Below are 26,326 nucleotides of genomic sequence, written 5' to 3'. Positions count from 1 at the left end.
AGAGAAGGACTGTGAGAGGGGCAGGCGACAGGAGCCCAGCTTCCCAGAAGCATGATAGGGAGGATCCTGGTGACCTCAACAGACAGGACACCGAACTCCAGGGAGACTACTGCAGGCTATCCTAATCTAGAAGGCTCGTGGCTCCCCAAAATGTCAGTCTGTATTCCCGTGTGAAACCTCAGAACCGGGAGCCAGAAAGGTCCCTCAGCGTATCAGACTCCAGCTCACCAGCTTTTAAGGTGTTCCAGAAAACAAGCACGCAGGATCTACCAAAGTCTGTGGCTGGGTCCAGAGCCCTGCCACCACCCACTGCCTGTCCCAGAACCTGGGAAGGCCCTTTGGAAGTTCTATTCTTAGGGCGGGACCCGTGGGGAACTATGGCCCTCGGGGGAATGTGACCTCACCTTGCTGGTAGCTCCCCGACGTCGCTGTAGACGCTCAACGTCATCAATCTCATAGACTTTGATCTCAAATGGTTCCCCCAGGCTCCTCTGGGTGCTCCTCAAGGGGCCGTCCACCCAGCGGACCCCTGTGCTGCTGGCTGTTTTTCTCACAGGCGAGGGGGTATCAAGAGACAATGCTGGAATGAGCCTCCGTCTCTGGGAACCTAAGACAAAGGGAGGCCTCAGGTGATGCTGGAGAATTGAATGTAAGGGAGAGATGGCACAGGGTCCTAATGAACATCCCTCGTTAGCTGTGGTCATAGTGGACAGCTTCCCCGTCAGCCTTGGGGCTGGGTATGAGACCCTCCCGTTTCCCAACACCCCTTTATCCACCCATCATCTGCTTCATCCACGGAAGATGAGCACAGGCCTCCCTGGACTTTTGGAGCCACCACCCTCCAAGCACCTCTAAGTGAAGAGTGAGTAGGAAAGGCATGAGTCAGGATGGCACAACCCAGGGAGGCTGGTATTCCAATGAAGTTAGAGGTGGCCTTGCTAGGGAACAAGGTCCCAGTGTTCAGTACTGTAGCTGGAGGGCCACTGTAAACGATGAAGGTCCAAGAAGCCTTCTACAGCACCCTACCATTGTCATTCTCCTCTCTTTGTGTGTGAGTGTGTGAGTGGGGGGTGTGAATGGGACCTCCGGCCTCACACACAGCAGGAGAGTGCTCTGCTATCGTTAATGGAGCTTCTCTGTATAGAAAAGCCTAGCCCTGCCTGACATACGCAAGGCATCTCATTCAATCCCTGAAGAGATGAGACAGATACAAAGATGGCAGGCAGTCTTCCTGAGTTCTCAGTCTTTTCTTCCTCTCTCTCTCTCTGTGTGTGTGTGTGTGTATCTCTGTGCATGTGTGTCTGTGTGTATGTGTCTGTATGTGTCTCTGTGCGTGTTTGTGTCTCTGTGTGTGTGTCTGTCTGGTGTTCATGCATACATGGACAGGTATGTAGTGGCCAGAGATCATTTGTCAGGCATCATCCACCTTGATTTTTGAGGTAGGCTCTCTCATCGGCATGGAGCTTACTGAATAAATTGAGTGAGTCAGCCAACCAGGCCCATCTCCCACTTGCCTTGTGACCCCAGCTCTGAGATTACGAGGACCCAACCTTTTCTTACTTTCTCCCTTCCTCCTTCCTCCCTTCCTCCTTCCTTCCTTTTGTTTTTCCCTTAATGTGTGCTCTAGGGATTGAACTCAGGTCCTCATATGGCAAGCACTTTACTAAATAAGCTACCTCTCTAGTCCCAGTATTCCTTATTTCACGTGTGTATGTATGTATGTATGTATGTATGTATGTATGTATGTATGTATATAAATGTTTGGGTATATATGTATGTGTGTATGTATACATGTATATTTACACATGTGTGTATACATACATATAAAAACACATGTGCATACATATATACATATGTACATATATACATATATATAAACATATGTACACATATATACATATATATGTATGGTTTTTCTATGTTTTAAGGTTAAGAAAAAAACAGAAAACACAAATATATATGTGTATATATATATAAATAAACATACAGCATATATGCATATATATATGGTTTTTTCTATGTTTTAAGGTTATGGAAAGTCAGATAACAAATGATTTCCCCAGTGGTGTTGTAATGCTTTAGATCTTAAGTATTTGCGGAAGGCCATGTATAAATAACCATGAATTGGTTGCTGGCTTGTGGGTTTTCAAGGGTTGACAGAACCATTTTTAGAAGGTTGGTCCTAGGGGTAGGAAGTTATGTCACTGGGCAATGTACTCACTCTAAATGGCCAACAAATAGAGAGAGAATGCCTGGTCTCATTAGCCACCAGAGAAACACACACCAAAATGACATGGTATACTACTTTACCCTAGTCATGATGAGTGCTGGAGGGTGGTTGTGAGAGAGCTCAGAGGGTAAAGGTGCTCTCTGCGCAAACTCGGAACCTGAGTTCAGTTTCCAGAGAGAATCAGCTCCACACACTGTGACATAACCATGTATACATACATGCGCACATGCATACCAAGAATAATATATTTAAATTTCATTAGGTTAAAATTGTAGATTGTTGCTAGGAAACAGCTTGTGGTGAGGAGGAATATTAGCAGGGACCGTCACATATTGCCTATGGGAAGGTAAATTAATATAGGCATTATGAAGAACGGTGAGGATTATTAGTCTAAAAAGTCACACGTAGATCTGCCATGTGATCTAACCATCCACTTCCCACAGAGAGGGAAATATTTCACACAAGTGAAATAGACACTTGTGTCCATATTTATTGGAACACTCTTTGTAACAGTAAGACAGGGAGCTGCACCCAGGTCCTCTAGAAGAGCAATGCATGCTTTGAACTGCTGAGCCATCTCTGCGGCCCAAGAAACCATCTCGTCTGCAATGCTGAGAGGTCCGAGGACTGCAAAGGAAAGTATAAACTATTGTCTTTGACCTCAGAGACAAGGGGCCAGAGTTCTTCAACATGGACACAGAAGGCCAGGGTACGGGGCTGCCCCCTCATAGACTGTCTCTGTGCCTAGGGAGCTACTCTGTCACTTCCCTCTCAGGCCACACAGAGAACCATTTGGCAATGAGCGCTTTCTACAAGACACCCTCTGCACACTAAGGCCTCTATTTTGCACAGCCCTCATCCTTACCTTGTGTGATCGTGCACACATGCACTTAAGTTATGCTCTCAATGAGGAGTCCTCTCTATTCTCTCCCTACACACACACACACACACACACACACACACACACACACACACCCTTCGAAAAGCGCAGGCAGTGATCTATGAGACCAAGAAACAACAACCCCAGGGCAAAGCAAATGTCTGTCTCTTAGGGTCCAGCATCTTTAGCTGGGAACAGATCAGATAATGGGTTGTTCTTTAAAGCTCACTCAAGCCAGCTGACTCCCAGCAAGCTGTTCTATTACCCGGTGCCCCAGCTCCAGCCTCTGTGGACTGGGAGCCCTGAAACTGAACACCAGAAAAGCAGGAGGCACAGCTCTGATTGGTCCAGGGTGGAGTGAAGCAAGGGTGTCTAAGTGGACCTAAGGCAGCTCTTTTTGCAGGCAGTAGATGCCTTATGTCGCCCCTCTCCTTTTGATCCAGCTTTGATAAAGTTGCTGCATTCATTATTTCCCTTGACGGAAGCAACTTAACAAGGAGGAAATTGCTTTGGCTTCTGGTTCAGGGTATATAGTTGAGTCCATCATGGTGGAGAGGCACAGTGGTGGGCTGGCTTCGGTCTGTGGTGTCAGGAATATGAGGCAATTGATTCATCTCAATGACCAAGAAGCAGAAGGTGCTCTAGTAGAAATCAGGCCATCCCCTGGTCACCCATTTACTCCTAAAGATTCTCCTAAAACACTGTTACCAGCTGGGAACCAAGTCTTTAAATGTACAAGCCAGTTGGGGGAACATTTCCTATTTAAATGATAACATGGTCAGATCATAGAGAGAGTGAAGCCCTTCTCCTCACCTGCTGTGACAAGGCAGGAAATACCTCTTTAAAGGGGAAGTAGTAGAATGTGTGGGTAAGGGTGTCTCTCAGTGTCTGGGCAGAGCTAGGTTCCCTCAGACAGCCTTGGGCATTGTCAAGACTGTTTGGAGAGGAACAGAGGCAGAACTGAGGGGGATGATGCAGTAGTTATCTACTGCTGTGTAACAAATGAGCCCGACCTCAGCAGTTGAAACCCCTACCGTTTAACTCACAGATTCCTGTGAATCCCACACCTAGAGCATCAGTGGCTTCGGGACATTTCAGAGGCAGAGACCATGCCTTGCATCGTTCACAAGGGCAGTGGAAGCAAGCCCTTGCTATCCATGCCACTGTGGGAGAAGCCTGGGCTCAGGGTCTGGGTTGGGACACATACACATAAGATTTCTGGGAGTTTCCTCTTAGTTTACCGTCTCTACCTCAGAGAGAGTATTTGCAGCTTTTGCTGAACTCAATTTCTTCCTGATGACTTCCTTCCAGGCTACTGGTGAGATCTAGAATAGTGTCAGCTACTGAAAGTCATGGGAAGTAGAAAATCTCAGCTAAGTAGAAGTCGTGCAGTGCCCCACTGCAGGCTGCCCCTACATCAGCCAGCACACGGTCAAGACGTTTGGTGTGTAAAAACAATACTCAGGTTGACAACTGTCTACCAAGTTTATGTCGTGAATGGGGCAAGCTTGGTTTAAGAAATTTATCTCTTGTACCTATTTGGTTTGGTATGTTTGCATGTATGTGAATGTAAGCATGTGCATGTTTGTGTGGGGGGGTATGCATGTGTTTGTGCACCTGTTCATGCATGCACAAGGAGGCCAGAGGACTCTTCAGGTACCACCCACCCTGTGTTTTTTTGAGACAGGATCTCTCATTGGTTTGGAACTCACCAAGTAGGCTGGATTGACTAGCCAGGAAGTCTCAAGTATTTGTCCTACCAACCCCCTAGCACAGGGCTTACATTTTTGTTGTTTTAAAAGGTGGATTCTTGGGGGCTGGAGAGATGGCTCAGTGGTTAAGAGCACCAACTGCTCTTCCAGAGGTCCTGAGTTCAAATCCCAGCAACCACATGGTGGCTCACAACCATCTGTAAAGAGATCCGATGCCCTCTTCTGGTGTGTCTGAAGACAGCTACAGTGTACTTATATATAATAAATAAATAAAAAGGTGGATTCTTGGGGTGCTCACACTCGAACAGCAAGCACTTTACTGAGCTATTCCCACAACCCCCTGTGTCCCATAACTCTCAGGAAACTTTTACCAGACCCACTCACTAAATACTGCTGTGCTGAGCTGCCAGAAGCCTACATTGAGAGAAGTCTCTGGACCATTGGCAACTGTCTTACTGTGTCATCTGCTGTGCTGATGCCCCGGTGAGGATTCTGACATTGGGACAGAAAGTGGCCTTGACTAGTCAGAAGATGCTACAGTCAGGAAACTCTTGGGGAATACACTTCTGTCTCTATCCAAATTCCTGCCCCACAGGTCCCCTTGGGCACTTGCTATCTCTGTCTTTGTCCTGTTTTTGTTTTTTATTTTATTGTCAACTTGATATAAACAAGAGTCACCTGGGATAAGGAAATCTCAATTAAAGATCCCTAATCTGATGGGCCTGTAGCCATGTCTGGAGGGGGGGGGCATTGTCTTGCTTGTTGATTGATGTGGGAGGGCTCCGCCCACTGTGGGCGGCACCATTCCTTGCACAGGTGGTCCTGGGCTGGATAAGAAAGCTGGCTGAGCAGGAGCCATTAAGCTTTCCTCCATGGTTCCTGACTCCAGGCTCCTGCTTGGAATTCCTACCTGACTTTCTTCAAAGATGGACCGTGATATGGAGGCATAAGCTGAAGCCGAGATAAACCCTCCCTTCCTCAACTTGCTTTTGGTCATGATGTTTATCACAGCCACAGAAAACAAACTAGAACAGCCCTGGCTTGGGGTACAGACCCTAGGACTGCAGTGAGTGGAGAGTATGAAGTATAGACACAGGGAAAGAGCCACAACATGTAGGAAATGATGACACAAGTCAGCGGGAAGTTCCTGCTCACCTCCATGAAGCCTGAGCCAAGGCCTCCTAGATGACTGAGGCTTGCAACTGGGTAGTCTGTTATAATGGTCTGACCAAACTTTTCAATCCTTTAGATTGGTGGTTCTCAACCTATGGGGTGGGACCTCTTTGAGGGTCAAAGGACTGGGGTCCTCTAAGATTGTCTGAAAACACAGACATTTATATCACAGTTCACAACACTAGCAAAATTACAATTTATGAAATAGCAACAAAAAGAAATTTTTGGTTGGAGGTCACCACACCATGAGGACCTGTATTAAAGGCATCAGGAAGATTGAGAGCCACTGCTCTAGATGGAGAGGCAGAGCTTTGCTAGGGCTCACCCAGTTTCCTGGCACAGACTGGCCCACTTCATATCCTCTGTGGCTCTCACTCTGTCCTCAAGACCTGGGCATCGTCTGCTCTGTCAACTCTAGGGACCTATTCTAAGAAGCTTCCTTTGTCTTAGGGCCAGTCGCTTTTCTGTTTTCTCTTGACCATATGTTTAAGAAGATTCCCTCACCCTGGTCCTTCTCTTCTATGGGTAAGTTCATTCACCATGGCTTTTCTCTTCTGTGACCAGGTCCTCTCACCCTGTCCCTTTTTCTCTCCTGTGTCTAGGTGGAGTCTCTTAGAAGCACTCTGGAAACCTTCTGCTCCCTTTCTCCATTTCCAAGAAACAGCCACTGTGATTCTTGATCTCATTACAACAAAATCAGGCCACACCCCCCTGAGAACCAGATAATCATCAGAGACTGCCTGGGGCACTCCCAGTTCATCCAGGGTTCTTAGTCACAGACACATGTGCAGTGCTGGGAAATGGGGTGCAATTCCCATTTTGCATATTCCCATAGGTGCTGGCCTATCATACGCCAATGTCTACTCAATATTAAGAGAGGGAAAGACATGTGTTTGGTACAAAACAAAAACAGCCAACCAACTGACAGACAGACAACCAAAACCCAGCAGACCAGACTACCTTAATATTTACAACACTTACCACCAATAGGAAAACACATGTTAAAGCTCTAGAAAAGAAACAGGAGCCACATTTTAGGGCTATACTGCCAGCCACCAACGACCAATCAAGGAATCAAACAGTGGCACCTAACAGCACCCTGCACCTTCTCTGTTGGATACAAAGCAGGTCTTGCAGAAGTTCATGGCTAGGCTGGCCCTGACATGGACCAATGTGCTTAGAACCAATGTGTTTCCCCTGGGTCACTTCTCTTCGGGAAGCCTCTCCCTCAGGCCCAAGTTTTCCAGATGCTGGTAGCAGGTGGCCAAGCCCCCTGCAGTGGGAATGAGCTACCTTACAAGGGAGGTCCCTGTCAATTCTCAGCCTCCCCCTTCAAACCAAGGGAAGGCAAGAAAGGGCAAGAGGGTAACCCCTGGTGCAATGCAAGGGATCAGATAACGAGATAAAAAGGACCCAGAGAGTGAAGTGTAATTCAGAGGGATGTGGCAGGGTTAAAGGTGGGGGCTTGGCTGGTGTGGTGACGATTTATATTCTGTTAGCAACCGTGATGCCTACGGGCTGGGCAGACACTACTCCCCACCTGATGTAGTTATCATCACTCTAACTCAGAGCTGTAGGCTACACAGTTTTGTGTTGCCAACCACAGAGGGCTGGCTAGGAACTGTGAAGAATCAATGATAATCTACTCACCAGAAGTTCCTCTTGAGAGTCTCCATGGCTGACTACTCTATAGCAGGGGCTCCTGGTATAGCCCGACAGAGCTTTACAGCATGCATCTGTGTGTTCTTACTACCTCTCACACATGCTCAAAGGATAACATCACTTGGCTTTACATTTTCTAGGCTCTCGCTGTGCTTGTGAAGAACATTCCCTTTGAATGAACCCCAGTATGAACGAACCCCACTTTGAATGAACCTCACTATGTTGCAGAGGGGCCAGGTTCTTGCTGCTCCAAACCCAGGCTCTCATGATTTACTTTCTCAGCCTCCAAAGCCTGTGTGAGCAGCAGCGTCCTTCAAGACCAGGCTTTTCCCCAACAGCCATCTGCAGTTGGCTTTGATTTGCAGGATCTCATTGGCAAGATACTTGCCTGTAGCAAAAAGTGTCCTTCTGCTGGTCTACACTATGGGCTCGGCCACATGGTGGTGTGTCTTTGTTCACTGTCCTCTCTTTGGATATGTCACACTTCTCATGGCCGTCTTAAACATTATGATGCTGCCCCTCCTACCATATGGGGATGCCTGATCAATGGCCAATGATCATGGGTGTTCAATCAGTGATTTAAAGGTGTGGTCTGACACTGTTGGGGAGTGGTGGAACCTTTGGGCAGTTGGACATAGTGAGAGGTCTTGGTCATTGGGGACATGACTTTGGATGGAACTATGAGAATCTAGCTTTTTGCCTCTTTTCCCATCCAACCATCATTGATCTACTATGCATGCCTTGCTGTGTATGCTGCCTCAGTACTGGCCCCAAAGCAACAAAGTCAACTGACCGTGACTGAGCCCAGGAGCGTCTAGCTTCTTTCCTTCCTTCCTTCCTTCCTCCTCCCTCCCTCCCCTCCTCCCACCTTCCCTCCTTCCCCTTCTCCTCCTCCTCCTTCCCTCCTCCTCCCTTCTCCTCCCTCCTTCCTCCCCTCCTTCTCCTCCTCCTCCTCCTCCTCCTTCCTCTCTCTCTCTCTCTCTCTCTCTCTCTCTCTCTCTCTCTCTCTCCCTCTTTCTCTCTTTCTCTTTCTTTTTCTTCCTCTTTTTTCTTTTCTTTTTTTATTTTTTTTTTTCTTTTTTTTTTTTTTTCTTTCTCTTTGTTTTTCTGTTTCTTTTGTGTTTTGATCTTCTTCTTCCTCTTCTTCTTTTTTTTTTTTGTTTTGTTTTGTTTTTTTGAGACAGGGTTTCTCTGTGTAGCCCTGGCTATCCTGAAACTAGCTCCGTAGAACAGGCTAGCCTTGAACTCAGAGCTCCGCCTGCCTCTGCCTTCTGAGTACTGGGATTAAAGACCTGTGCCACCGCCACCCAGCACCTCACTCCTTTTTAAGTTGATCATCTCAGGCATCGTTTTATAGTAATAAAAAAACTGGCTAATACATCAACCAGCAATAAAGTTCATTCAGACTGGGTTTTCCTATGGAAAGAATGCCACACTATTACTTCAGGTTTCATGATAATAATGTGCCCAGTAGAAGAAGGACCACAGCCATTCTCTATCAAACTCTCATACATAAGAAAATTGAGGCTCAGAAAGGCTAATTAAAAGGCAAATAGCTTATGACCCCAGGCTTAACTTTTCCACTCTACCATGCTGTAAGCCCAAGCTCATGTGCGGCTCAACAGCGTGGATCTATGGGGTGTGGCCTGAACGGTGGTGACACACAGAAATGTTTGATAATTTCTGCTGTTACAGATACACCACACAGGAATCAGAGGGCTCATGGTTATTTCCCGGCAACACAATTATAATTCTTTTCAGTAAGAAAACAACTAAATCATCACAGTTCTCCAAACACAAAACAATCACAGCTAAAACCTCACTGCCAACTCTGCAATTTTAAATCCCAGACGTCTCCTGTGACTGAGGACTGGCCGTCTAGGTAGGAAATTCCTTCGAGGGGTCTTATGGCTTCTTTTAAAGAAGTCGTTTGTGATTTATGCTGATCACGTCTGACGGCCAGCATTTCTCTTAATAATAATCATAAATAAGGCAGACAAGGTCACCTAACCTGAAATGAGCAAGTCTTCCCTGCGGTATCTATCACAGAGCCCTCCGTCTACAATGGCTGCACAGAGAGGTCTGATGCTCAGGAGACTCCATATTAAATCCCGTTCCAGCACCTTCCGTGGCATTTTTATGACACACCATTTTCCTTCAATAGCCTTCTAAAAGGAGTCCCTCGGAGGGCAGCAGTCATGGCGGGTGTTGGCCCTGAGCAAGGACATGCATAGGTGAAGCCCACTACCGCTCTCTGAGCTGTCTGTCATTCTCCACACTGTTCCCTTTCCCTATCCATTCCGGCATCGCAGCCAAACCAGCATATTAGGGAGCCTTGACTAGAAAGTTTACAGAAGCACACTCCACCAGGAAAGCCTGGGCGAGCCTTGAAGCAAACGCTACACGCTTCCCCAGGCTCTGAAGACCAGCACTGAGTAGATAGTAATAACAACGCCTGTCAATCAAGTACGAGGAAGGCCAGCAAACTTGTTTTCCACGAAGACTGGTGTACATAAAGTATTTTGTTATTTTCAGCAACTATGGGTATATGGGTAATACGTTTCAGGGCTCCAGGCCTTGGGGATAGGCCACAGCGCCTGCTTTGTTGCACGGAGCAGCTTGTCACTTTTACCTCCTCTTAGGAGGTGCGTGACTTCTGCAAAGCCTGTTCCAAAACAGGGATGAAATCAGAGCTCAGTCTGAACAGAGCAGAGTAGAAATGCACCGCTAGGAAGGGCAGACGCCAGTGTGGCAGCAGCCATGACAGTGTCTGAGCTTGCCTGGAATGGAGTGTCCTCGCTGAATCCTTGTGCTGTGATCTACAATGTGCCCCCACACCGATGGACGGGCCTCTTAGATCATGGCGTATGGGGCTGAGAAACAGAAAGCTTAGGTAGTCCCTGGAGATTGAATTCTTTGATCCAAGGAAGACAAACGGCTTATGACGGGCATTGATCTCAGCCCTTATGTGGGCTGACCCGTTGCAGAGCTCGGGGAGTCCCAGCGGGCAGGAAACAGGCAGAAGCAACCCCATGGCAGATTGTAGGGGCCCATGGACAGTTCCCGCAGCAGCTGCTAGGAAGAGAAGGACCCGTTTCTACATGTCACGGCTCTTGATCCTAACTAGACTGGTGGCATTGACACGCAGGGCAAAGGATTCAGAAAGCTCTCGATTGCAGAGCCTAGAAGTGCATGTAGGATGGCAGACAGACAGGCCAGGCCAGGAGGGCACTCTATTCTGCTGCCCTCACTCAAAGGGGTACAGAAGTATACACAGGGCGATTGATTTTATTTCATTAAGAAAAAAAAAATCAAAAGTTCTTGCACTAAGGAACTGACAGGGACACTTTCTTTAGTATCTAGTGAAGAATGACATTTCAGCTAAAATTCTCATGGTGTCTAAATTATTCTTAGTACCCATGCCTCTGTCTCTGCCCACCTCCCTCCCTCTGTCCTTCAAACTCATTTACTCTATGGTACCTGGACCACAAGATCTGACCTTGGTCTTCTTTTTGCCCAACATAACTTACTATCACATGTCTACCCCAAGGAGCACATCAGTAGGTCAGGCATGAGGTCTTGGGTGTATGTGCCTTCTGGCCCCATGTTTCTGGAGATGGCAGAGTCCCCCTATGCACAGGCATGCAGCATGAAGTATGGGCATATATTGCCTAACACTGGGGGGTGGGGGGCATTGCAGGACCCATGGCTGGTGTGTGTCTATGACTGTCACCAATGTGTTTGGGGTAGGAATGGAGACAGGTCCTCTCCCACCCCACGTCCAATGAGATAAAGTGCCCCATGTCCCCAAGGGTGGTTTCCAGAGTCTTGGAGGCCACCAACCCCAACATATAGGCTTTTGTAGCTACTAGGTCAGAAGAGTAGAGGGTCTGAATGATGCCTCAGGAGGCTCTGGGCAGTAGAGTTCTCAACCTCTGAATAGCAACTCGCACACGTGAAGGCAGAGAGATGAGGGAAAACAGAGGAAGCAAGAACCTGGCACCCCCACAACTAGCATCTCCTGGCACCACATAGAAAAATCTCTGAGGGTTACGTCCCCAGCCAAGGTCTCAGGTCTCAGGACACTGAAGCAAGGGAGCATAAGACCCCAGCTCTAGTACCTTGACTGACTCCCATAGCTGGTCGAGAACAAGGGAGGTGAGGTCCCAGCAGCCTGGTGCCTCTGTCCTCCCAAGCCATGCCGGGTACCCACCTGAATTGGACCGCTTCTTTGGGGCCTTGAGGCTCCTGCACCTCCCTCCTACGGAGCTGCTGTTCTCGCTCATGGAGTCCTGGGCCGAGGATGCGCTGCCGGTGGCCTCGCTGTCTCTCATCATGCTCTCATAGCCACTGCTGCCGCCGCTGTGGTAGAACAGGGCAGTCTTCCCCATGGCAGGCGGCAGCTCCCCGCTCAGGACGCTGCTGTTATCACTACCGTGCCCACTGCTGCAGCGGTGCGGCTTCCTCGGAGGGGTGATCTTGCTGTAGGGCGAGGGCAGCAGGTGGGCGGCTGCGGGCTTTTCCTCCGTGGGGGCCCCACTGCGCTCCTCCGCCTCTGCCCGAAGCTGTGCACCCCTCGGGCCCGCACTGCCCTGGAGCAGTTCCGAGATGCGCCCATTGACGGCTCTTAAAGGCAGTTTGGAAGCCAGCCCAGAGCCCCGGTTCCTGCTGAGCGACTGCGTGGACCAGGACATGTGTTTCCCGCTGGGCGGTAGGTTGGAGCTCTGGCCCACAGACTGCGGCAGGGACTTGGTGGAGAAGCTGAGGGTTTTGGTGGTCGAGGTGGACAGGCTGCTGCGGGATTTAGGGCTGGCCAGCAGGAGTTTGCTCACCGCTGAGATCTTAGACTGGCTGGCTTTGGGAGAGGCCCCTGCGGACTGGGTGATGCCACAGCTGGGTGGCGAGGCTCCTGTGCTGCGACCCAGGCTCCTGCCAGTGCGGGGCATGGTACTGTCTTTGCTGGCATGCATGCGGGAGCTTACGGACGACAGGCTTTCGGCCCTCTCCAACGACAAGCATTCATAGTGGCTGACTGTTGTCCTGCCAAGAGAGTTGGTTCTGCTGGCCAGCTGCTCCAGCTTGGCGCTGAAGAGCTTACTGCTGCTACTGGCATCCTTAGTCTTGCTGTTGGACTCCTCGGGGAAGCAAGCCAAGAAGGTAGCTGGCTGGTTCAGGGGGCTGCTGGTGCTGCTGCCGCCGGCACTGTGTTGAGGGCTGGCCCTGTTCTTCTGGTCCAAGCTAGACTTGCGGACAGGAGGCAGAGGCGGGGTCCCTTTGGGTCTTGCCAGGACACAATGCTTGGGTGAAGCTACTTTCCTCTCCAGGGTTGTCTTCGAGGAGACACTGAAGCCATTGCTGTCCGCCAGGCAATGGTAGAAGCTGTCCAGCTCCTCGTGCCTGTCAGCTTTCTGAAATGCCCTTGGGAGGCTGCTTGACTTTAGGTTTCTGTTGGCATGGAGGGGACTCTGGGCCACCGAGCCAGGCAGGGCCATCTCACAGCCATCCACAACCCTCCTAATGTTGTCGGTCACTTGAAAGGTGGCTGCCTCCAAGCTGCTGCTGCTTAGCCTGTTGCCTGAGCCAGGCCTGCTATCCAGTTCTTGCTCCGACTTACCTTCAGTCTTCGGGGAGCTTGTCTCACACTTGACCCCTTCCTCGCTGGAGTAAGTGTTCTCCCTTTTCACTTCCTCTTCTCGTTTAAGCCAGGGATCCTCAAATTTCATCTCCCTCCTTGTACTGGAGTCCTTGCTTTCCTGGGACTGAGATGTTTTGGGGCTTGCCTTTGGAGCGGCAGTGGAGGGCTCAGGCTCTTGCATGTTTCTGGGGCTCATGGCAATGCCGGGGTAAACCGTGATGTTGGTCTTCATGGGGATATACCCCTCGCAGCTGCTCAGACTGGCAGTGTTAGAGATGGTGACCATGGCCTTGCCCACGGTAGAGATTTTGCAGCCTTTGATGGGAGTGGCTTTGTTGACAGACTCTTCCCCCATCTCAGATAGGATGAGCAGGTTGTCAGGGCCCACCTCGGGCTTCTCTCTGCACACCACTGCCGCCGCCGCTGCGTTCTGGATGCCGCTGACGAACTCAGAGGCTGGGGGCGGATCAGCCATGGCTTCCCCGTGCCCGAAGCACGTCTGTGCTATGAAGCTGTGGCATGACTGCTCTCCGTCACTGCCCGCGCTCATCTCGCTCAGCCAGGAGCTGATGGAGGAACGCCGGCTCCCTGCTTCCTGAGCCTTCTCCTCCAGGCCCAGCTTGGGGAGCGGCAGGAACTGTGTGATGCTCACCTCTGAGACGGGGGCCATGCTGGAGTAGCATTCCAGATCCTCACTGATGCTGCTGATGATGCTGACGGGCCGGGAGCCTGAGGCCAGGGCCTGCACGGAGCAGTCGCTGTTGAAGCTGATGATGCTGGTGGGGCGCCCGCTGTCGAGCACCCCGCTGATGGTCAGCTCCTCCACGAGTGTGAAGACCAGCTCGTCCTCTCCGTTCAGCTCCAGAGGCTGCTGCACGGTCACCATGGTGGTACTCAGAATCTCCTTCTTTGAGTCTGCAGGAGGGCCTCCCTGGTGCTCTTCTTCAACTAGGGGTTCGGGAAACCCTTCACTCCCAGCGGACATGGATTTCTTCAGAACCTGGGGACTCATTCCAACCGGGGGAGTACGCACATCAGGCTGAAGCAAGGACTCACTGGAGACCATGCCAGAGTCCTTGCTCAGGGAAGGTGGTGGGGCAGAGGAGGGCAGGACCCCCTTCTGGGTGTAGACTTTGCACCTCTGAGAGGGAGAGCTGGGAGGTTTGTATTCTGAGGTCTTGGATAGACTGGCAATGCCTAACCTCGGGGAGCCCATGGGTCTGGGCTTGCCCTCCACAAAGCCGCACGAGTCCAGACTCTCCCGGCTGCTCTGGAGACTGGGGCTCTGTGCGAGCTGGGAGGTACTGTGCTGGCTACTGCTGCCCGGGATGCTCCGTGGTGAGGCTGGACTGGGGCTGCTGCTGCCTGTCACTGTAGGCGCAGGCGACCGAATCGGCTGCACCTTGGAGGTTGGAAGCTCTGTGCCTTCCCTCTCGGTCAACTGGCTATTGTCTGACCCGTTATCTTCCTTATCAGACTCAGAGAGTGTATCTGGCCCCGCTGCTTGGCTTAAAGAAGCACATCTGCCAGCCTGCTCTGGCCCAAACTGGATGGGCAGCTCTTCGAAGGGAAATCGGTTGGGTTCTTCACTGCCGTCTATGCAATCCAGTCTCTCCTGTAGCTCGGCAAACGTATTGCACTTCAGGCAGTCCCTTTCGGACTTGCTGGCCGCGGACTCTGCTGCCTCCCCGGGCCGGCTGTCACCTCGGGTCTTCTGTAGGGCCGGCACAATGGGCACAAAGTCTGGGGGGCCCTCGTTGTCAGTAAGTTCCTTGTCAGACAGGGCTGTGCCGTTGGGCCCGATGTAGATGACGGTGTCACAGGACTGCTCGCTGCTGGAGGAGTAGTCGGGATCACTGGACAGTGGGGCGAGGGGGAATTCTGGATCCACCGGAGCCCGGGCATGGAAGGGTCTCAGCTGGGTGGGCCTGCGCATCCTGCCCTCCTCGCAGGAGCTCTCTCCCCCAGAGGAGCTGGATGTGTACTGCAACGTGGACAAGAGAACTGTTAACGGGGAGTTGTTCTGAGATAGCCCTCCCTCCTAGGAAGCCTGTGTCATACAGCAGGCCCAAGCTGCTGACTGGGTCCTAGGGTCTTTCAAGAACAGCCCGTGGAGAAGCCAGTACACACTGGACTATGCCAGAATACCTCCCTGTCCTGTTCCATGGGTAGGTATGCACACTGGTGTATCAGTCTGCTCCGGAAAGGTAGTGACCTATCCAGACCCCACCTGACTTCCTCAAGGCTATCCCCCTGCCTTAGAACACTGGCCACGAATCCTTGCCTTTTTATATACACAAAAGGAGAAAGGGAAGTCTTGAGTATCACTCGTCGGCCCATACATGTGTTTTTCTCAAACACAGTTGTCATTTGTTGCTACCCTGGCTTGGCTTCCGCCCAAGGAAGCTGACATCTGTCAACACAATACAGACACCAGCTCACTGACACGAGAACCCACAGGCTGAAGGCTCCCGGACAGGCAGGCGTGGCAGAGCCACACGAATGAGGCATTAGCCATCCTCTCTGGAGCCAGATGGCTGGATGCACTCCTCACCTATGTGGGACCGTGGAGACTGATGGCTTCCCACCCCTGGCCTATTTTTCATCGTACAGCGGCAATCTCCTAAAGTAGTCTCTGTCAGCGGTCCGGGTAGATGACCCATGACCGCATCCACGGTGAAAAGGACACTCAACTTCTCCCGTGCTGTTGGCGGGCTCTCGTGTTCTGAGGCAGGGGCTGCAGCCGCTGTGCTCGCTCTGTCCTTTGGCGTTCAGAGAATGGCGAGGCGGATTGGCTTTTTGTGATTCGGTTCTGGTCCCCAGGGTATTCTCCCTCCGGTTCACAGCCCTTACCTTAGTCTTCTTCTTCTTCATCCTTAAGACTCTCGATGCGATCTGGATGGTGGACAGGGTCTCCGCGTAGCTGCCGGCCGCGGCCGAGATGTGTGCGATCATGGTGGTGCGACAGTTCACGTTCCCCAGGGACTCCCTCAGAAGCATGGTGAGCTTGCTCTCCCTGCCAAGCAAAGTGGATTAAGGCTGCATTAGTGGGCCATGCCTCATGCTGGCTGTCAGGGCAGGACTTTAGGATTGTGTGTGGCTATTTGGTGGTGGGTGGTGTTCTCTTCTGCTTTTTTTTTTTTTTTTTTTTTAATGGCGTACTAATTAGAATCGCTTTGCAGCACCGGGCTATTTGCAGTTGGCAGCTGAGCAAGTGCTTCTAACTCCGAGGATGGGATTCGTGCAAACGCCTCCCTTGGCACTTCTGTCCTGGCCACCATGGGCCATTCTAGTGTATCTGTTTGTGTGCATATGACATCTCACATAATGAGGCCTGGGAATAGAAACAAGGAGAGGGGATCAGGAGAAAATGGCTTTGTGACCAGCAATCTGGAATGCTATCTGCACACACATAGCCCTTCTTGGCAAGTTTCTGCACACAGGGCAATCCCTGTAACAGAGAAAAAGCATGCTGTGAACCTGCACTGAAGTCCCACATGTTTACCACACGTGGGAAGTTGGCCCTTAGAGCACAGAGGCGTGCTTCTGCCATTGTCCCTCGACTCTGCTATTTGTGGCCAATGACACTGAAGGAAAAGACATTGGTATTCCCGATAAGCAGAGACAGACAAGACACAGCCCAAACAGTCACTTAGCAACAGGAAGCAGAACTTTCCAGAAAGGCCCCCTCTGGGAACTTTGCAGTTGCTATGTGGAACCACTATCTTGGTTAGCGATAACAAGGCCCAGGGCACTTCGATGGTTTCTGGGCTCTTTAAGACTTGACCTGAAGGAACAGCTAATAATTTTCTACCTCTGTACTTGCTCCAGTGAGATCCTGCCATGTTTTCTAAAGGGTTCTGCTTCTCGAATCCTCCCCGTGCAGGCACCTGCTGGGTGAGATGCCATCTCCCTGGAGCACCCCACCTGAGGCTGAGGCAGCCTCTGGCTGTACTCCATGATCAGATGATGTGTTTCAATCTCAGATCGTCCTTCTCAAGTCCCTGCAGGATCCCCTGGAGAGGGATCATCAGCTCAACAGACTTCGAGTGGGATGCTGGTCATTGTCAGCGGAGAATTTTTTTTCATGTGACTTATGTCTGGCTTCGGGGAAGTGAGATGGTGGTATAATGCTTTCTTTTCCTACCTGGGACCAATTAAGCCGTTCATTTGGGAATGATGAGCTACTGTGTTCCAGCTTCAGAGCAAATTATGAATATACCAGGGCAAAGTAGTCGGGGTGGGTGGGATGGGTAAAAGTGGTAAAAGGAAGGGGAGGAAGGATGGGGGGGTTTCTGATCACACTGAACTCCTCTCAAAGTATACTCTGCAGGGATGACTCAGGAAGGAGGTTGGGGTCCAGGCTTGACTTAGCAAAGACGGTGCATCTGAGTGAATCACAGGAAGTGGAAAATGGATTCTGTTTAGATTAGGCTGTGGCCATATGCAGTCAACTCTTATAATTCATAATAGCTACATATGATAAAATACCCACAAATGGCGATTTATGGGATCCTAAACCATGGCTGGCAGGGGGAAATACAGAATTCCTGTGAACCCCTCTGGGAAAACGACAGTTTGGTCAGGTGTTACCTTGCTTTAGGTGACTTTTCTATCGAAAGGCACCTTATTTAATATCTGGGATTTTAAAAAAAATAAATAATGATGTTTACGCAATGTTTCTTCATGATACTACTGCCAAGAGTGTTCAATAATCTTCTGGCCCTGAGAGACAGGACAGTAGACGCCTCTGATCCCCGGTCTTGGAGTAGCACTGTCCGTTGCTCCCTTCTTTAACTGTGCAGCAGCGGGTGAGCCTACACATTGGGCCTCCTCATCTCTCCACGACTGTGAGCTATGGGTGTGACCTTCCCCATTTCAGGAGTGGCCTGGATCACAGTAGGCAAATTCTTCCTCCCCCTCTGGATGTGTCATGCTATGGCTGTACTGGCATTGAACCTGTGGCCAGCAGCTCATGGACTCACGCCTGAATGAAGCTTAGCTAACACTCGTGTTTTCTCCGTGAGGCACAGAGCATCCCCTTTGTGCCTCTTCCCACTAGAAAGCACTTCCGTATCGTGCCGGGGAATCATTTGAAGCAGTGAAATCAGGGGCAGGAAGCATAAAAAATTCAAAATCACAGAAGCCGAAAGCATACAAGGCAATGCTCGCCCCGTCACACTTCAGTGGGGGACATGTGTGTCAAGGACTCAGAATTTTCCTCCACTCCTCGCGCTATCCTTAAATCACCATAAAAAGCCTCAGGAATATTGGCTTGCAGATCACAAAGGAATTTTACCTAGTAGGAAACGTACGACTATGGGATCTGCAAATCTGCTCTCTTCGCTCTCTTCAGCTGACTAGACCATAAAGTTCCTTGTTGGGAAGTCTTGCTAATCAATGCCCGTGGCCAAAGGCACACCCTTCCGGCTCTCCGTGCGACTCTGCGGACGTCTTCAGGAAAAGACCCCAAAGCATGTTATAACATGATATAACATCCCACCAGTCTGCTGTCTGGTGTGCTCGACACCATCCACGTGTGTGACACAGTTGTAGACAGATATCTGGGAAAGGGAGTCCGCACGGCTGGAAGAAGCCACGACGTGTGTGTTGCTTGGCAACTGACGTTTTCTGCAGTCTCGTGGAAAGAAAGTCAGCAGAATCGCTAGCCAGACGGACACAGGTCTCTAATCATAGGCGAGTGACTGACGCAGAGAAGCTTAGGAAGCTGTGGCTTTGGCCCCGTGGTGATGCTTTGACTATAAACGAAGACAACTGCAAAGGCAGGTGAGAGAAAGGTGACAAAGGCGTCCAGCTGCAGGCTGAGCTGAGCATTCTGAAGCGAACTGAGAAGGTTCCAAAGAGGTTTTAGGATGACAGTCACCGGCAAATCAATACTGAGAATGCAGGAAGAAAGGCATGAAGACACTCTCTGCCACGGCTCCAGTATCAGGCTAGCTAGAGAGAGCAAAGGTCCTGGGGTCCTAGAGGGCTGGTTGGTGAGCAGAAAGGGCAGGAAACGAGGCAGAACTGAGCATGCCTGAGGAGAAACCATATCACGCATCCATGTAGCATCTTTTAGGAACACGAGGTCCAGTTCTTGCCTATCCTGACCATGTATGCTTATTTAAACGACTAAGAAAAGGCAGTCTTGTTTTTAAAAGAAGACAATCTTTTTATTAAATAAAAGGGCAGGGAAAACGAGGAATTATGAACACATTAGTGTTTTACACTGCTGGGCATGGAAGCCAGGGCCCTGAACATACTAGGAATATAACCCCAAGCCAATGAACATTATTTAATTACAAATTTTTTTGGGGGGGGAGCAGAGTCTCACTGTGAACCCCTAACTGTATTCAACATCACAGAAATCTGCTTGCCTCTGCCTTCTGAGTTCTGATTAATCGTATGCACCTCCATGCCTGACCAAGAATTCTTAAGAACACTACTTAATTCTTAAAGAATACTACTTTATAACAGGTGCTAACAAACCGGGCCCACACAGTCCAAACCAGGTTCTCTGCCTGTTCTCATAGAGCAAGTGTTATTGTCTTATTGGTCATAGACACTGTGGTAAAGCCCACGAGAATTTACCTGGTCCTTTGTAGAAGAATGTGTCTGTCCCTGTCGTAGGGAGGCTGTACGTAGGGATGCTACCTAGACATGGCACCATCATTGCATGGATAGAATCATTAGCCACTGAGCATGCCTTGGCTTCCGTAATCGTCTATAATCCATATTTGACAGACAGCAGTCAGTGTTGCTCCTGAGTCTTATTAGATGTCTCATAGAGTTAGGAAACAAAGTCAGTCCCACAGAAACCGGCAAAGAGGGAAGGTACTTGGGTTTAGACATCACTGGAACACCAGGCCCCGACCACTGTCACAGCTCACACCACTTCCAGCCACGTACAGAAGTGGTCTGCTTGGCTGTTCGTGTCCACGGAACTAATTAGCTCATTAGGAAGTGCAGCCGCTCATTTAAGGAACATTTGTGCAGCAGGCTATGCTTAAGAAACCTGGGATTCGAGCAGGGAAGTAGACCTGTGAGACACCAACATGACAGACATCCATAAAAGGAAACGGCGGCTGGTATGAGCAAGATGGCTGACTAAGTGTCCTTAACACAGCTACCCTGAAAAGCAGCCAAGGTCACGAGGAAACAACTATATTTTGATTTAAAAGCAAAGTAACCAACTAGACCAAATGACTGTTCCAGAGCACAGGCATTCAGGGCAACCACATAGTAAGGGGAAGCTCATGTCTGGCCCCTGCACCCCTGCCTAGAGCCCTAGCTGAGATCAGCTTAGACACAGGGGCAGGCACTCCTTCCTGAGGGGAAAGTAGTCAGAAGGACCCTGGCCATGACAGTTACCAACCTGCTCGCCTGAAGTCTTCACCAGAGAGGAGCCCCGTGGTCCCTATAGGCACTAAGCCATAGTGGGGTTGGCCTGATGCTGCTTGCATTCTATTATTACCACTAGTTTCTCCAGAAGAGTCGCCCCAGTGAGCAGACCACCAGGTAACTGGTCCATGAAAGGCCTGTGATTCCCGGGAACTGAACGGAACCCTGAAGTCTGAGCTGTCAAAAGTCTACCATGCTGGATGGTGGAGTCACCATTGTCCTGGGCTTTAAGCCACAGCTCTGTGCTCGCTGAGATACTGTTAGTGTGCCACCATTCCAGGGGTTAGTGATGCCACAGTGGGGTGTCTCAACCCTGGGCCCGTTGACTCTGGATCCCTGGGATCGGGCCACTGTTGTATGCTATGCACCCCCAGCCCAGTCAGCACCACAACAGCGGCCCAGCGCTCTAGGTCTAAGCTGCTGGGTGAGCTTTGGTATCAACAACCAGCTTTGTGGACAGTGTGCATCAAACTATGCCTTAGAGAGTAAACCATGCCCAAGTCCCAGTTATTACTACAGGTTTGTGGGACCCTGAGTTCAGGACTATGGCTCTACAGACCTCTGAACACCCCCAGTCTGGAACTTCAAGCCATTGCAACCACGCACAGGTCGCATCAGACCTGATACTGTGAGTCAGCATTTTAGGGAAAATAACAGCACAAAGGCAAACTTGTGGAAATTAATATGCGCCCAAACAACCAAGGGGCCAAGTAAAGTGAAACGGAAAATGGAAAACTATCTCGAAAGTGGTAACAGTGAAAAAACTTCACACACAGGGTTCCTGTGAAAGCAACTGCAATAGCCCATCTTACAGCAATAGACGCCCCTGCCCCAGAGCCCTGCTCCTAGCCCCAGCCTGGCATGGCAAATCAAGGAAGAAGAGGAGGAGGAAACTCCACAGTTGGAGGGGGTGGGGGAGAGAAGGAGAGACTAAACCTCAGGGCAGAAGTAAGTTAAATAGAAGCTAGAAAGGTTATAGGATAAAGAAACCATATTGCTTTAACATCCATAGCCAAATGCAGAAAACCCTCAACTATACTTGGGGAGAGGAGAAGAAGAAAGAAAAAAAAGAGATTAAGAGAGTAATTAAAATCTCTTAAAAGAGGAAGCCTGAGTGGCTTCATAGCCAAATTCTAAGATTTCCAAGATGCTAATACCGCTTTCTTCAACTCCTCCAAAACTTAAGTTGCAAGGGATGCCTTATGCATATTTTACAACATTTGTTACTTTAAGCCAAAGACACTAAAGAAAACTATAGCTATCACCTCTGATAAATAGTAATGTAAGAACCTTCAGTGTGATGTTAGTAAATCAAATTCAATGCAGACTTTATACACTATGATCAAGAGAGATTTGCTTTAACCTATGCAAGTCAGTCAATGAGATATCCCATTAATAGACCAAAGAAGGAAATTGTCACCACCCTCCTAAACAAGAAAAACCATCCTATAAAATCCAACATATTTTTTTTTCAGTTATAAAAACTCTCAGGGGCTGGACATACTTTTCTCTGGTGGCACTGCAGGCAACACTCAGGAGAGCAGCTCAGGCAAAGCAGTGGAGGTGGCCTTCGTGGCAGGAATACTGGTGAGTGGGCCCTGAGGGCGTGAGTGTGGGAGAGACGACCCTGCCTCGCCTTGAGTGGTGTGAGCGCAGAGTGGTGCCCTCGCCCCTTCCCACCTTTGGCAGCTGGGAGAGCTGCCCCAGGGTCATGAGAACGGGATTGCTTTCCCTGCCCCTCACCAGCTGCCGTGCTTGGGAGAGCAGGTCTTGCACCTCACCTGGGTCACAGTAGAGCTGGCCCTGGGTGGAGAGGGTGCAGATGAGCTGGTCCTGCCACGCATCTGCCGTGAGACGGAGAGGCTGCAGGAGTGATGTTCCCCGATACCTTCGACAGTCTGGAGAGCTGGCCCTGCCTCTCGCTGTCTATAGAACTTGAGAGAACGGGCCCTGCAGGTCACCAGGGCAACACCCTGCCCAGGCAACATAGTCTGGATGGCAAAGGCATAGGTGAGCACAGGAGAGCTGGCCCCGCCTCTCTCTGGCTGAAGCACTTGGGAGAGTGGGCCTCACACCTTGACTGGGCAGCTCTGGAAGCTGGGTGTGGGTGAGCTGGCCCTAAGGGCTGGAGAGCGGAAGAGCTGACCCCGCCTCCTGCCAATGGAGGCATTGGGTGGCCTAGCAGGAGCGGTGCTAAAGAGCTTGCCTTGGAGGTGTGGATAAGGGAGAAACAGTGAGCTAAGCAGCTCAGCTATCACCTAGGCCCAGATCCAGGGCTTTGAGTTGGCCCACCCCAACATCTACATCATCTTTTAACTTTGGGGCCTGTGAAAGGCCTGCTAAAGCTGCAGGATCTCCATGACACAGGGCAACGCCAGGATAATCAGGTGGAGTCCCACCGATAGCGTCACTAAAGCTAGAGACCAAACCGATGACTCATGGCAATGATCGTTTGCCAGTGAAGGTGTGTGGACAGAGGGGCATCCTGAGGGACACACTGTGACACGCTACGGCTTGCACCATGAGATGTTTTCTCTGCTTCGCTGTGTTGTTATTTGACTGTGCACCTTTTATTTTTGTGGGGGAGGTTGCAAGGCTGGAGGGATTCAGTAAGACATACACCAGCCAGCATGCTTATCCATGCTCGTCAGGTTGGCTCGGCAAACTGCACACATTCCACGGAAGCCTCCCCTTCTTTACTTATTTAGCAGCCCATTCCTTCTCCTACTGTAGGATAAGCTGGGACTCTGTGATGTCCAGGTAGAACCTAAATTACTCCAGATGTCGTGTATCTATCTGCTCAGGGCATCCTTGACTCCGCAGCTCTAGCACCCGGGTTTGAAAGCACTCAGAGGGTTGGAAGATAATCCCCACACCCAGAATCGATACATAAACAGCTTACCAACCCCGGAATACAACCACGGGCCAAGATGAAAACCATATTGAGATAAGCATAAAGTAACGGAGTCAAAAGGATTCCCGGAGTGGGGGTCTTCACATTTCCCAACGCAAGAATGGCCATGGCGATGGGTGATGTGCTCTGTGCAGCGATGGTTTTCAGTCTGGGGAGGCTTACTATCTTTGCGGGGCAGCCTGTATATTTTCAGATAGCCTTATTAAAAGCTCTTCCTCATATTTGGCTTCAGTCTTTACGACATCAACTGACGGTCACTAGCTCTGTCCTCTGGGGTCACACAGGGTAAAAACAAGCCCATCGCCCGCGCAGGCCCTTCGCAGTTTTAGACACACTTAGGGTGCCGTGCCCGAGGGTTCTGTTGCTCAGGAATACTCAGTTGTCTTTCTGCTGCTCTTTCAAATGTTTGGTTGGTCACTGGAGCTCACAATAAGCCCTTCCCTAACACACATCTCTCTCTCTCTCTCTCTCTCTCTCTCTCTCCTCCCCCCCTCCCTCCCCTCTGTGTGTGTGTGTGTGACTGTGTGTGTCTGTCTGAGTGTGTGCATGTGACTGTGTGTGTGACTGTGTGTGTGTGTGTGTATGGTGTGTGTGTGACTGTGTGTGTGCCCAAGCATCTCCCTGTCCTTTCACATCTACCATCTACCTTTGCAGCCTCCCCGACCAAAGAAAACAAAAAATAAAAATAAGGAAAATTTTAAAACAAACAAAAAAACCATTTCGCCGTGGAAGCTGTAGTGTGTCGCAGTGTGTCCCACAGTGTACCCTTTTGTCCACATTCAATGTTCATTGCAATGAGTCATTGGTCTGGCTTGAGGCCTCTGGCTTCCGCTACAGAATCAATGCTGGATCCACGCTGGGACTCCTCTAGGACATCCTGTCGTTGCCCTGTTTCATGGAGGTCCTGCAGCTTTGGAGCAGCAGGGCTGCCCCTCTCACATGCCAGCAGTCCATGAATGCTTTTCCTGAGTTCTGGAAGTGCTTCTACTGAACGATGGTGGCTTGAGGTATCTGCCAACCGTACAGTTGGTACCAGAAGTAAGGTGCAGACTCTTCTCAGTCTCCTATATCCTTGAACCCAAATAACCAGAAATCTTGGGCAGAGCTGCATCCCGGGGACTGTGCCCTCAAACCTTGAAACTCTGACTTCTATCAGCTCCTCTGACAAGACTGCAAGCACCTTCATGACGGGAAATGTGTTTGGCCTGTATTTATTCAGCCAATACGTATGACTTAACAGGTTCAGGGCGGAATGAAAAAGACTGCATTCATTAATATGCCCTGCAGCATAACCAGGAACTAGGGATGCCATCACATTAAAGAAAAATGGCCCCAAAGAATAAAAAAGGCGGCCAAGAGGCCAGATTAGTAGATCAACAGAACACGAGGCATACAGCTGTCCCTCGAGTCAGTGGACTACCAAAAATCACACTTTTTAACAGAGTAAGGGGTGCTAGGAAGGTTGTGCTCAGTGACAACAGTAAGACCTTCAGCAAGCATCACACATGCAAACTGGTCTCACGTAGAGGAAAGACTGTTTGTCAGTCCAGACCAAAAGCAACGATGTCAATACCCTCACCACAGCTAGACATAACTACTGTCTTGACATTTTTCCCATTAGCTTTTCACTTCCTTTAAAAATCTTACTGAGTCCAAGAAGTCTTATTATCATTAATCATCAAAGCTTTGCTACAGCCGTTTTTACAGTCCTGACACTTGTGAGTTAGCCTCTGCCATGGTCCACGGCTGCTTAACCAGGGGGCGGGACTAGGGACCATCCCCATTATGCCACGGTAGCTACCGTACATCTTCAGAGTAGAGATGAGATCACTGCGTTCTTTGGAAACTTTGCTTCCTTCCAACTCCCTGTCATCCTTGGGTCAGGAGTACATGTTCATCCTGACGTCAGAGACCTCTGATGGTATTCAAACTGATGAGGCATATTGTTGTCATGGTAACCTAGAGGCACTTCCCTGATTCTATTCACAGAGGTCCATGCCCTTGGACTTTCACAGAATTCTTGAGAAGAGAGAAAAATAAGGCTACAAACGGAATTTCTCATGCAGTGAAATCTGATTTTACCCAGTATCTTTTCTCAGGTCTGCCCACCATTTTGATAGTGGCCTTGTCCCATGATCACCCGGATATCCTTAGTTATCTAACAGCTTATGTGTCTGGAATATTTTTATCCTTTTGCTTTCCTTTGAGCTTCAATATTGGTTTCAGGTAGCAAATGTATATGAAGCATGTATTGGATGTGGTGTTTTGATAGGATTTCTTTTGTTCCTCACCCTGTGACCTCCCTTTTCAGAGCTGACATCACAACTAGGTGGGGTTGGAAGAGGGCTGGGGAGATGAGACAGCTGATAGAGTAGTTTGCTGGGCAAACACAAGGACCTGAGTTTGGATCTCAGCCCTTCCCCACATATCCTCCTTCCCCCAGCAGTAAAAATACCAGGCACAGTGGTATACATCTGCAATTTTAGTACTAGTGAAGCAGAAATGGGTGGATCCCTGAGATCATTGTTCAGCCTGTCTAGCTCATCGATGAGCTCTTGGTTCAATGAGAGACCCTGTTTCAAAATATAAGCTAGCCAGTGACTGAGAAGGATGGCTAGTGTTGACTTCTGTGCTCCAGCCTCTCTAGCACCCTACCCCAGAGGTATCCCAGGCACGGTATGAATGGCAGCTGGTTTACTCTGTAGCTCTAGAAACT

General features: G+C 49.9%; 1 protein-coding gene across 1 annotated transcript in view; it reads right to left on the bottom strand.

Annotated features, from left to right (window-relative positions):
- Positions 1-26,326, bottom strand: part of Kif26b (kinesin family member 26B) — a 403,463-nt gene that overhangs the window by 3,822 nt on the left and 373,315 nt on the right. The window contains exons 11-13 of the mRNA XM_032915772.1: positions 16,146-16,308; positions 11,871-15,276; positions 405-607 (exon numbers count right to left, since the gene is read on the bottom strand). Coding sequence (XP_032771663.1) covers positions 405-607; positions 11,871-15,276; positions 16,146-16,308 — 3,772 coding nt within the window. The remainder of the gene's footprint in view (positions 1-404; positions 608-11,870; positions 15,277-16,145; positions 16,309-26,326) is intronic.

The sequence above is a fragment of the Rattus rattus genome, chromosome 10, assembly GCF_011064425.1.
Source record: "Rattus rattus isolate New Zealand chromosome 10, Rrattus_CSIRO_v1, whole genome shotgun sequence".
Lineage (NCBI taxonomy): Eukaryota > Metazoa > Chordata > Mammalia > Rodentia > Muridae > Rattus > Rattus rattus.
Note: the sequence above shows the minus strand (reverse complement) of the source record. Positions and strands in the feature narration are given on the sequence as shown.